General features: G+C 52.5%; 5 protein-coding genes across 5 annotated transcripts; 4 read left to right on the top strand and 1 right to left on the bottom strand.

Annotated features, from left to right (window-relative positions):
• Positions 1-1,383: 1,383 nt before the first annotated feature.
• Aud_002523 (amino acid permease) lies at positions 1,384-3,080 on the bottom strand (the record flags this gene model as incomplete). Its single annotated transcript, XM_043287489.1, has 2 exons — positions 1,384-2,785; positions 2,836-3,080. The coding sequence occupies 2 exons, from the start codon at positions 3,078-3,080 to the stop codon at positions 1,384-1,386; spliced, it is 1,647 nt and encodes a 548-aa protein (XP_043143424.1).
• A 1,103-nt stretch (positions 3,081-4,183) lies between these two features.
• Aud_002522 (putative MFS transporter) lies at positions 4,184-7,240 on the top strand (the record flags this gene model as incomplete). Its single annotated transcript, XM_043287488.1, has 3 exons — positions 4,184-4,803; positions 4,850-5,771; positions 5,927-7,240. The coding sequence occupies 3 exons, from the start codon at positions 4,184-4,186 to the stop codon at positions 7,238-7,240; spliced, it is 2,856 nt and encodes a 951-aa protein (XP_043143423.1).
• Positions 7,241-7,651: 411 nt separating this feature from the next.
• Aud_002521 (uncharacterized protein) lies at positions 7,652-8,317 on the top strand (the record flags this gene model as incomplete). The annotated part of the gene is made up of 1 exon (XM_043287487.1): positions 7,652-8,317. One exon carries the CDS (start codon positions 7,652-7,654, stop codon positions 8,315-8,317), a length of 666 nt encoding a protein of 221 aa, XP_043143422.1.
• A 336-nt stretch (positions 8,318-8,653) lies between these two features.
• Positions 8,654-9,547, top strand: Aud_002520 (uncharacterized protein; the record flags this gene model as incomplete). The annotated part of the gene is made up of 1 exon (XM_043287486.1): positions 8,654-9,547. The coding sequence occupies one exon, from the start codon at positions 8,654-8,656 to the stop codon at positions 9,545-9,547; it is 894 nt and encodes a 297-aa protein (XP_043143421.1).
• Positions 9,548-9,938: 391 nt separating this feature from the next.
• Positions 9,939-11,451, top strand: Aud_002519 (putative salicylate hydroxylase; the record flags this gene model as incomplete). Its single annotated transcript, XM_043287485.1, has 6 exons — positions 9,939-10,019; positions 10,070-10,662; positions 10,713-10,774; positions 10,830-10,908; positions 10,955-11,064; positions 11,111-11,451. The coding sequence occupies 6 exons, from the start codon at positions 9,939-9,941 to the stop codon at positions 11,449-11,451; spliced, it is 1,266 nt and encodes a 421-aa protein (XP_043143420.1).
• Positions 11,452-12,248: the final 797 nt, after the last annotated feature.

The raw sequence follows: 12,248 nt of genomic DNA, 5'->3' as shown, positions 1-12,248 counted from the left end.
AGCATCAGTGGTGTTACGCTTCGTCTTCGACCGATACGATTTGGGGGGGCATGGATGCTTCCGCCATTTGAGACCTGGTTAGTGACTGGGCTTGTATCATATCACGAATAAAGTGTACTCTTGAGGAGGGTAGTCTCGGTGCCATATCGTGCTTATGATTCTAGCAATTCTCGAGATAAAAGGTCTTCGCGGATGAATGGATGCCTTGGAGGGAATGAGACTGGAACGGAGGAGCACTAAAGTAGCAGTGTACAGAAGTTACGTGTAATATACGGTATTTTACGTTTCTCGGTCGTTCTAGTTTTATATAGGTTCTATTCCATCTTAGGAGTCGTTCAGTTACAGCTTGTACCGATACAGTTTAGTGCATACTCGAGTACGGGCCGAGAAACAAAGCCGCAGTGTCCAAGGGGTAATCTGTTTCGAAATCGACTTTAAAGTAGAGAAGACACTATGACTGCGTGGGCCAACATCTCTGCACAAAACGGTTGAATAACCCGCAGATCATCACGTATGTAGACTCGAGTCTTTCGACGCAGGAGACAGCGTACACGGTAACGGCTACGCCAATCCAGATACGCTTCCGAGCTGCGGAGTCGACTATCGTTCCTATGCCGACTGATTCTTTGAGGTTGCCAAGGGGATATCTGCTTACGAGGGAAAAGGTGGGGATTGGGGTTGGAGTGCCGTTGGCGGTTGTGTTGCTCACGATGGTGGTATGGTTTTTCTGTTGTGCCAGGAGGAGGCAGAAGAAGGAGAGGGTTGTTACGGTGACGGACACAGGCCTGGACCTGGATCTTCCTCCGCCGTATCCTGGGCTGGACAATGGACGGTCTACAAATGAGGTTCCGTGTGGATGCCGTCGGAAGAGCTTTTGGATATTCAAGTGGTCGGAGAGGATTCCGCGGCGAGGAGGATGAGTGAGATGGGAGAGTATACCGCAGTCCTGGATGAAATGCAGATCCTGAGTGGGCGATCTCGTACGTAATGAGCAAGTACGCCCTCCCTGTAGTGCTGAGCGAATATATCTGGACGCGATTTCGTAAATGCGGGCGCATTGGGCAGCCTTCATGTCCGCCATCCACCATGATGGTATCTGACAGGGCAGAGGAGTTGGGCACAACATCGTGGACGTGCAGTCCGTTACAGCTGGGGTTAGTAGACCAAAAAATGGCAAGATGCCGCGAAGGAGAAGAAAAGAGTATGAAGCATGTCCTTTCGCTGGTATTATCCAGATCAAGTTCAACGGTATTTCTCAGATCGAGTCATGCCGAAGCAATCCTCGAACACCCGTCATGCTACATAATAAAAGCCCTCACTTACCTGTCCCCTGCTCCGCCTATCTCTCTGCAAGAGTCCGGATCACTATGTTACCGCCGATGCCTAAGCAGAAGCGACGCCATCCTTCGCCGAGTTAACAACCTCCGTAATATCCGAGCTGTCGTCGACGTCCTTTAGATTTCCAAACCAGTCGTTCCGCGACTTGCGCCACCACTCCTCCAGTGCAACGACAGTGATGCCAGCCATGATGACAATGCAGTAGTTGAACAAGCTTGCATCCCCGTCGATAGCACTATCACCGTACTGCGGAGCGCACAGCACCGAAAAGGCGAAACTGTTCCAGATAAAAGTCACAACAGCGCAAAAAACTCCCGCTCGACCCAGATCCCAGAAGCCTGGCCGAAAGGACTTGCGCGTGATAAAGGCGCGGCCAAAACCAACCAAGCCATATGCCGCAATGGAACCAGCGGCAGAGGTAGACGTCAAGCTGTAAAAGGCAACTTGGGAAGGCAACTGGGTGCAGAGCAGGAGAGCGGCGCACGCAGAGATAAAAATGACCGCGTTATGGGGTTGCTTGCTCTTCGACACGCGGCAAAGTACGTTGCTGAATGGGAAAACGGAGTCTCGTGCGATGGCAAACACCAGTCGGGAAACGGCGACCAGCGAAATGGATGTGTTCAGGACCGCACCAATGATTGCGACCGTTGTCGCGACAGCGTGAGCATGATGGCCCAGGGCCATGGCATACATGTTGATAAACGGCTGCGGTACACTGGTGTCGTAGAATGTTTCGATCGGGGGCATGCAGAACAGGAAGAGGATGATGATGGGGAAACCACAGAGGGCAGAGGCCACAGTCGACCAGAAGACTCCTTTGGCGGCGGATTTTCTGGCCGTGAGTGTTTCTTCCGCGACATGACCAGATGCATCCTGGCCGACCAGACAGCTGGCAGGCAGATACCACGACAGAACCCAGTTCAGGCTGGGGGCTGTACCTCCCCCGTTGTATGTGGAGGTGAAGACATACTCCGCGGACCGGAAGCCATAGGTTTTGGAGACTCCGATGGGCAGCCAGATCATATTCAAGAGAATGTCGATCATGATAACGATGAAACCTGCGCGGAAGACCCACGCATAGGTGCGAGGTGGGAGGAAGTTCAGCGAGGTTGCCAGCGCCAGGAACAGCAACGACAAAGCCCAGGCAACCGCGCGAGCCTTGACATCCGATGTTTCATACGGCATCGACGTGTTTGGGTTGAAGGCCACCACTTCGGAAATGACATAGTTGGCCACGCCGAACGAGTCGGTTGCCAGAAACGAAGTCCAAGCGACCAACGTCCAAGCCGCAACAAGGAAAGACACAAACCGGCCGATCTTGCCGCCTCCCCACGAGCGAAAAGCCCAGTAGTAGATCGATCCTGCTGCCGGGTAGGTGGAGCAGGCCTCTGCCAGAGTGGCAGCGGTGATGATGGCCACGATACTTCCAGAAATCCAGGAGCTCCACCTTCACACCGTCAGTTGAATTCATGGAAAGACGATAAATGGGTGACATACATAGCGGCTGGTCCACCGGCGCTCAGCGCAATGTAGAAAAGCACGCGAATGCCGCCAATACAGTACAGCGCGGAGAAGGAGCAGGCAAAGTTGTCGAATGCACCCCATGCGCGGGCCAACTCGGATCGATAGCCCAGTTTCAGCAGCTGCAGGTCATCGTCGTCTTCTGCAGCATTACCATTGGTCATGGGTCGTTTCTCTTGGCTCTCTTGGCCGTCTTGGCCGAGAGACTGGGCAATAGGCATAACGCTTGTTTGACAGGTTGCAACGGTAGGAAAAAGCTTTGCTCTCTCTCTGTCTGTAATGCCGTCGGGACAATTCTGCGGGATGATGAAGTTAACAAACTGGAAGCAAGATCAAGCCAGAGAACAGCAGCAACAGGAAAAGATTTGATTTTTTTTTTTTTTTTTTTTTTTTTTTTTTGAACCTTAATTCTTGTGCCGTGCAATATCGCTAATTGACCAATCACAGTCCGAGATGAAGGCACATTGTTGGTGCCTCATATTTCAGGCGTTAATTTCTCCGAATTGAATAGAAACGGACCGGACGAAGACTTCTCGTCAAAGAAATGTGCCAAAGAAAGGGCTTGAAGTCATTTTAAAGCGCACTGAATGAGGCTGCTACTTCGTTCCTATCTTAAGTGAATGGGGTACTAGTTGTGAGTGGATATCAAGGTCGCAAGTCTTCCTTCGGTAGAGCATCCAAATAAGCAGCACAGCAATAGATGCTAGAGAGAAGACCGGGCAACACTAGCATATAGAAAGTCTGATATCTGCAACCTGCCTGTATACTATTACCTAAATCTCGAATAGACTGGCTAGTATACGTGCCGGTTCAGTCTTCACTGACACAACAGTAACAAGGCCTGATTCCACTCTGGCATAGGATAGAGCTATAGTCTGATGTCACCACTTCCATCGTATCATCTTTGATTGTTCCTGACCCTGTAATAGTGAAATCAGGAACAGTTTTGGAAAGCATCAGTCCACGCCATCCGTGCTGGCAGACGTTGCGGAGGCGTGGGGGTGCAACATGCAGACGGGCAAACTCCGAGAATGCGGGGGACTTTCCCGGGGGACTGAGAATCGGTTAGACGGAGTAGTCTACAATACTACGAAACAGTCGATCGGCACGAATCTCATTAGTTCATTCAATAGCCGGCTAAGCTCGGACCGCATGAATGTGAATGACCCAGACTCAGTGCCGAAGCTTCAACCCCGTGGAGAAATCAAAGACACTGCGTGGGGGTGCATATACCTATCAACATAAAGACTTCAGACCGTCCTGTTGACTGGAATTCTCCACCAGCCGGACATCTGGCCTTCTAGTGCTCATATTACAGTCCAACATGACCTCCAAACCAGCCTCCTTCCACGATGAAGGCCAGGAAGTGGCCAAACCCACCGGCCTCGACGCCATCCACACCGTTCGGATTCCCCTGACCGAAGCAGACAGCAAGCGCATCTGTCGCAAGACAGACCGTGTTATTCTCGTTATTCTGGTTTGGGTATACTTCCTTCAGATCCTCGATAAATCCGTGCTCGGGTACGGCGCCACATTTGGCCTCCAAGCCGACGCCCACCTCACGGGCAACCAGTACTCGCTTGTTGGATCAATCGCCCCTATCGCTCAGCTGGCCTGGCAACCATTCTCCTCGTTCTTGATCGTCAAGGTACCGCATCGGATTCTGATGCCTTCGCTGGTGCTCGGATGGGGTATCGCGCAGACATGCATGGCGGCATGCCATAGCTTCGCGGGCTTGATGGCCGCCCGGTTCTTCCTCGGTCTTTTCGAGGCTGGGTGTATGCCGCTGTTTTCTATTATCACAAGTCAATGGTATCGTCGTGCGGAGCAGCCGATCCGTGTCGCAGCCTGGTACAGTACCAACGGGTTGGCGACGATCGTGGCCGCCGCCCTGTCCTACGGTCTGGGACACATCAAGTCGGATCTGCTGAAGGAGTGGCAGATGTAAGCTACCTCACCAAGTAATTGAAATCGCAGCTAATCAGACCAGTATCTTCCTCTTCGTCGGCCTCCTCACGGTCATCACCGCCCCAATTGTCTACTGGAAAATGGACAACGACATCGTCTCCGCCCGCTTCCTGACCGAACAAGAAAAGCTACAGGCGATGGAGCGTCTCCGCGCGAACCAGACCGGCGCCGGAAGCCGCGAGTTCAAGCTCTCGCACGTCGTCGAAGCCGGCCTCGAGCCAAAGACATACCTGTGGATCGCGATGGCCATGCTCCTCAACATCGGCGCGAGCGTGACCAACGTCTTTGGCCCGCTGATCCTCAAGGGTCTCGGTTTCAACAAGTACACAACCACCCTGCTGAACATGCCGTTCGGCGCGCTGCAGTGGATCGTGATTCTGCTGGCCAGTTACCTAGCGCAAAAGGCGCGGTTGAAGGGCGCGATCCTGGCGGCGTTCATGGTACCAGTCGTTGCCGGGCTGGCGATGCTGCATGCCCTGCCGCATAATGGGTCGGTGCAGGGCGCGCTGATGGCGGGATACTATCTGCTTTCGTTCCTGTTTGCCGGTAATCCGCTGGTGGTGTCGTGGATGGTTGGTAATACGGCCGGTATGACGAAGAAGTCGATCGTCATGAGCCTGTACCAAGCCGCGAGTGCAGCAGGTAATATCGTCGGACCGCTTCTGTTCAGCTCGGCGGATGCGCCGACGTACCACCCCGGTCTGCAAGCTTGTCTGGGAATTTTCGTGGCGCTGGTCGCTGTTGTGTTGATCCAGTGGGCTGATCTGATCCTGTTGAACAAGCTGCAGGAGAAGAAGCGAGTGCGGAATGGGAAGCCGGCCGAGATGGTGGATCGGTCGATGGAGAATCACTATCACGGTGCGGGAGGTGATGAGGAGGACATGCAGCAGGAGATGGGCAACAATGGACTGCTAGATGTGACTGACCGGGAAAACGACGAATTTGTATATATTTATTAATATCGAGATAGACCAAAAGAGATTCCATTCCATCCATCCCATTTGTGGTAGCCTGGTCTGTTTCAAACTAGCTGCAGTGATTGGCCGGGCCGCCTCTATTACCGGATATGGGCAATAAGGAGCATACCATAGACCCATAGTTCCCGCTTGGCCAGCCCCGCCCAGCACCCGAGGATGTCCCTATTAATACACCATCTCATCCCTACCAGAGACAGGATCAGTTGAGTAAATCCTCTGCACGATCAACGCAAATTGTGTACGATAACGTAAATATGAGGTCCTCTCAAGCCATGTCAAAGGCAGCATCGACAATAGCACAGAGCGCTGGCAGATACATCTACCCCGCAGAAACCTCCCGTCATCTGGCGACCATCTTGGGATTTCCATCCAGGCACTCGATCGCTTCAGCCTATTATGACAGCGCATGTACCGACATAGCCAGTCTCGCCTCTGCAATCTCAGCGTTCGAGCCCGTCCGGTTATACTCGCGACCTGAAGATCTCCCAAAAGCCCAGTCGATGGTCAACCAGGCCATTCCAAAGTATACCGGTAACGCCTCGAATATCTCCTTCATCCCCTTTCCCACAAATCATCTCTGGGTTCGGGATACAGGGCCCGTATATGTGCACAGCACTGGAGATGCTCGCTCACGTCGGTTCGCTGTCAACTTTCGGTTCCGTGAGTGGGGAAAAAGGGATGAGATGGAGAGCACTGATCGTGCCGCCGATGGGCTGGACTGGCCCATCATGAACGCCGAGCAACTGGACGAGAACGCGACCTTTGCCAGGAGAGTCATAGAGTCAGATCTCTCCCCTTCTCCGGTGACACTCGTCGAGTCCAGAGTCTGCCTGGAAGGCGGCGCATTAGTCGTGGACGGGGATGGTACCCTCCTGGCCACAGAAAGCAGCATCATCAATGACAACCGCAACGCAGGCCTTTCGCGGAGCGAGATCGAAGCAGAGCTGCGACGCTTGCTGGGGGTGGAGAAAATCATCTGGTTCCCTGGCCGGAAAGGTCTCGATGTCACGGATGTGCATGCAGATGCTGAGGTGGGCTTTATCCGGCCGGGTGTGGTTGTTCTTTCCAGGCCCCATGCGAGTGTCCCTCGGACGTGGCTTGACGTTTACGAGGAAATCAGGGAGATCCTGACTCAGTCAGTGGATGCGAAGGGGCGTCCGTTTGAGATCCATACGGTGGACGAGCCAGACCCTACTATTATCGGGGATTTGTCCTACGAGGAACCAGCGACCAACTACGTGAACTTTTACTTTGTCAATGGCGGCTTGATCTTACCTCAGTTTGGCGATGAGATAAGAGATCGGGCGGCTGTGGAAACATTTCAGAAGCTATGTCCTGGCCGAGTGATACGGCCTGTGTATGTGCATGCGCTTCCACGTGCTGGTGGAGTGATTCACTGTGCGACTCAGCCTGTTATCGCTCTGGAGGAGGACTAAAGGTAGGATAGATATAGTGTTACGTTGATAGGAGATATAGGACTTGAAAACACACCCTGATTGCTTCAGAGAGTGCAGACTTGGTAGAGTAGGTTTGTTCGCTTGTCTTGAGAAGAAGGTGAGAATGCTGTGATTGAGGGCTGCCTTTATACGCCTCTGTATCCCTTGAACTATCGATAAGTAATCTTGGCATAGTTGACGCAATGTACTAGTAATCTTAAGCATTGATTGGTCAAGTCTCAACACTGCCACACCTGCCGTATCAGCTCGCTGAGTATGCTGTGTTCTAATCGTAGAGGCTAGACTAGCCAGCAAGACTACAAGCGCCCGGCTCTAGCCGACATGACACATGCAAGTCACAATTCAAAGACGCAGGATCCTTCTAACTTTAATCCATACTCCATCGCAATCATGAAAGTAGAATCCATCTCAACCAAATGCCTCCTCGAACCCGCCAATCTACAAGACGCAGAACAATTCGCTGAGCTACAGAGACAACGCATAATCTGCGGCTGGCTCTGCGACCCACAGACCCTCCAGAAATGGAAACAAAAACAACAGGAAAACCTCAAAGCCCTCTTCTGGATCACCATCCCGGATCCCAGCACCGGTGATGACAAAGGCATTCGCATCCGCGCAGGCCACATCGCCCTCGACGCTTACTGTGACCCGCCGGAGCCCGACCTCGCGCGCGCAGACAAGTCCGTGCAGACCATCAGCTCGTTCTTCGTCCTGCCTGAATATCGCTCCTACGGGCTGGGACGACGTGCGATGCGCTTGATTGAGGAGATGGCCGTCGTGGAGCCGTATGGGAGCCCACGCTGCCGATTCGTTACGCTCAATGCGCTGAGTAAACGCTATGTGTATGACGAGGGACCTGACTGGCGGGGTCTCTTTGAGAGACTGGGCATGTCGCCGCCGTCGTTCAGTATTCAGGAGTGGTATGAAAGTCTTGGGTATGTTAGCTGGAAGGAAGAGCCCCTTTATGAGGTGAGGACGCTGGATGGGGAGGTGGTGAAGCTGCGGGAGGCGTTTATGCGGAAGGAGCTGCAGTCGGAATTTTCTGTCGATCAATAGACCGGAGGTTCGATAAGTCTCTCTCCGAGTGCAACTAGTCTTAGAGTAGAATGCTTTGTTGTTTCTACCATGTGTCGGGAGACAAAGGAGGGTGAAACAATGCATTGTATTTTCCTATATTCATGACTGTCGCACGTCGCCGGTGCCGATGCAATGCCGCAACTGTCTCATGCTCAGAGGCAATGATACTCAAGACAGACGATGCCATATCTAAGACAACGAATGGAGAGCCATATAAAGTTCACGTCTGTCAAGGTGGCGGAACTTGCGGCTACTCCATCCAATTCAATCTCCCTCCCTAAAGCCTGTTCTGTGATTCCCTTTCGAACCTTGAACATGTCATCAGAGCTGTACAAAATCTCCCCTGCCAGTCTGAAGTACCTCGAGACCCCAGAACTATGGAAGATCATCGAGTCAGACGGTGAGCTCGCGCGCCATGCCAAAGACATTGTGCAGAAGCGCTTCATTGACAACAACGTCTACACCGTCCCAAGCGCCAAAGCCTTCAAAAGACTAACCGAGCACTCATCGGACCCCATCGCTGACATTATCAGGTACGACCGCGTCAAAACCCTCAAGAGCCTAGTTGACGCCGGCCTCAACCTCCAGCACTACAGCCGCAGTGGCTGGAAGCTCCTCAGCCTGGCTCTCGCCTCCAAAGCCGAACGCATCTCGCGGTACCTCATCGACACTTGTTCCCCTGAAGACCTTTGCGGGCGCATAGGCGCCGCCGACGACTGCGAAAACGGCACCTTCCTCTCTCTCGCCGCGACCTGGGATGCATCGATCTTCGCAAATTTGTGGGACCGCCTTCGACACCTCCCCAGCAAGCAGCGCAGATTGTCTGACGACGCCATGTACGCGCTATGCAAATTCTGCGACGCCGGTCTGGCGGAGCTTCTGATGGCTGATGAGGTCGATCTGGCTGCGTTCGTTCATGGCGTATCGGGCGAGACGGCCTGGCATGCGGCGGCGGAGTGTGCCACCGATCTGGAGTTTCTGAGGTGGATTGCAGTTCGATCGCCGGGGACTATTAATAAGAGGACAATGGATGGTACGACACCCCTCATGAAGGCTGCGGCTTGCAATCGTTTTCCGGAAGTTGGTGTCTTTCTTCTTTCGCGTGGTGCTGATCCAGCGCTTGTCAATGAGGCGGGTGAGACTGCGGCCAGTCTGGCACGGCGGTATGGTAACCAGGCTTTGGTGGATTCGCTTGCGGACGAAGAGTAGTCGAGTTTGTTTTCTCTTGGAGTATAATCCTGCTTGCATTGACTGGTTGTTTTGTTGACTGGTGGGCCCTGCCATTTCATCTGTTGTCTGCCAATGTCATCCAGTTTGAACGCATTTCTCAATTTTTTAGCGTAGCTTCATCTTGTATCAACGCTATTTGCGTAATCGTACTTAAGACCTTAACTTTGATGCATGCGCAGAGAAGATCTCATTATGATTCGCTATCAGCGAAGGATGATGCATGAAATATGCGTCTCCCCCTTGTTCAGTCGGTGAACCGGGCATCAACGCTCACCCCGCCATTTCCGCAAACCGAAAATTGTACTCTCCATCTGGTATTTAACTTCATACGTAGTCTATCAATCATATCACAGAGTCTCGATACTCACGGATGAAGGTCATTATAGTTGGCGGTGGAATCGCCGGACTGGCCGCTGCGATTGGACTCCGTCGTGCCGGCCACAAGGTCCAGGTGAATATCCGCTAGCACGAATCGATTTGAGAAGAAACTAAGCATGGCAGATCTTTGAACGCTCCTCGTTCCTTCGTGAAGTCGGTGCAGCAATCCATGTCCAGCCAAACGCCTCCCGGATCCTCTTGCACTGGGGCTTCGACGCTAAGAGAGCTCGCTTGGTGACGGGTCTTCGAACGATGGTGGTACCAGGAACATCGCTCACGTCGAACGTCGGAGTGGACTGCTCCCATTTTGTTGAGACGTATGGTGCACCCTGGTATCTGGCTCATCGGGTCGACTTGCACTCGGAACTGCGACGCCTGGCGACAACACCCGACGCGCCCGGAATCCCCGTGGAGATCGTCTTGCGATCTGAGGTCGTTGGCTTCGACGCTGAGAATGGGTCGATCACTTTGGCTGATGGGTCAGTTCATCGAGCGGACCTTGTTGTCGCTGCGGATGGTGTACATACTACCGCCATCCACCAGGTCATCGGCCATGCTACGCCCGCTGTCGCCACTGGCTCCGCTGCGTTTCGGTTTTTGATTCCGACGGAGGACATCCAGCAGGATCCTGAAACCACGCACCTTCTGGAGGATGGGTTGATGAGGATATACGTTGCCGAAGGTGTGCGCCGACTAATCTGGTATTCGTGCGCCGAGTAAGGCCCTCAGCCATTGAGTATTGTACGCATCAACTCATGAGAATTAGTAACACAGTTGAGAACTTTGTGGGTATTCATTTGTATGAGCGCGGCGATGGCCAAAAAGAAGGTTAGTATCCATATCTGTCCTGTCAATCCTTCAAATACTGACCCAGTCGGGATAGACTGGAATCTGTCCGCCGATGTCAGGGACGTTCTTGCTCAGTTCCACGACTTCCACCCCACGCTTCTCAGAATTATCAAGTAAGGCTTTTGACATCTGTCCAAGACGTGCACTAATCGAGCACAGAAAAGCAGCAAGCGTCAAACGATGGCCGCTTCTCTACCGCGATCCCATCCCAACCTGGACTCGCGGACGCCTTGTACTGATAGGCGATGCAGCACACCCAATGCTCCCTCGTACGTCATTCCCTCATTGCGCTCTGGAAGTAGCTGACTTCTCCAGACCAGGGCCAAGGCGGCGCCCAGGCGATCGAGGACGGCGGTGCCTTGGGAGAGATCTTCGCGCGCATGCCGGATCACCCGACACAAGACGAGATCCGGGATCGTCTAGCGCTCTTCGAAAAGGTGCGTGTTAATCGTGCGTCTGTAATAACAATATTCTCCAATGCCGGACAGGACCAGGGATGGAAAGTCAAGGAACGCGCGGCGCAGTATATGCCGGAGGGGGGCAAGATCCCTTCGTCGCCGCCGGAGTTTATGGAGCATAATTTTCGCTGCGATGTGCTGGAGGAGAGTCGGCGTCTGCTGGAGTTGTATCTTGGAGTGTCGCGGTGTCTGAATTAGTCAGGACTATACGCTATATAGTTTGTGTGTGCATTCTCTGATATAGACGAGCAGACATCTGTAGGTTTACATATGTAGTTCGGGAGCATTGAAGAATCAGTCAGTATATGAAACATATAACAACAAATACTCATAGAACTACAGCTTTAAGGCCCGATATGCTCTCATTGGAGTAATGATCATGCTGGTAGTGTTTGTAATACGAGGAAGCACATCAAGAGAGGGCAGGGCCTTTTCCACCTAGTTGTCTTTCATATATTCGAGCCGCTGAGGTAGGCCAACATTCCTATCCACTGCATTGTAAGCCACATCTGTCCTCTGTCTGTTTGCTTTATGTTGCAACCAACGTATCCTTATAACTTCTGCCTCCTTTCAAACACCATCATGCATAAATCATCTAGTGAGGGAGGTTGAGAACTAGTCTCACATCCCCAGTTGACGCCCCGCGACAAGTGAGATGCGTTAAGCATCAGAGTGCAGGTCGCTGCCAAAGATGGAGAGTATCTCGGGGCAGATCAGTGGAAGAAAACGCGTCGAGAACTGAGCCTGGGTTACACTCCAGTGATGCAAGGCTTGTACTGTACACGATGGGGCGTGCCATCTATGTGTATACTCTACCAAGAGAAACCTTCATCTTAAGTCGATAGTCTTTTCATGATTGAGGTGAAGATATAATTAGAGGGGATATACAACCTACTTATTCTCCTGTTGCGCTATTACCCTAACCTAGCGCAGCAGCTTCACTTCATGCTCAATCTTCAAGTATACAAGTTGACAAGTGCCCATGATAAATATCA

Source organism: Aspergillus udagawae (genome assembly GCF_001078395.1).
Source record: "Aspergillus udagawae IFM 46973 DNA, scaffold_2, whole genome shotgun sequence".
In the NCBI taxonomy this organism is placed as follows: Eukaryota; Fungi; Ascomycota; class Eurotiomycetes; order Eurotiales; family Aspergillaceae; genus Aspergillus; species Aspergillus udagawae.
Note: the sequence above shows the minus strand (reverse complement) of the source record. Positions and strands in the feature narration are given on the sequence as shown.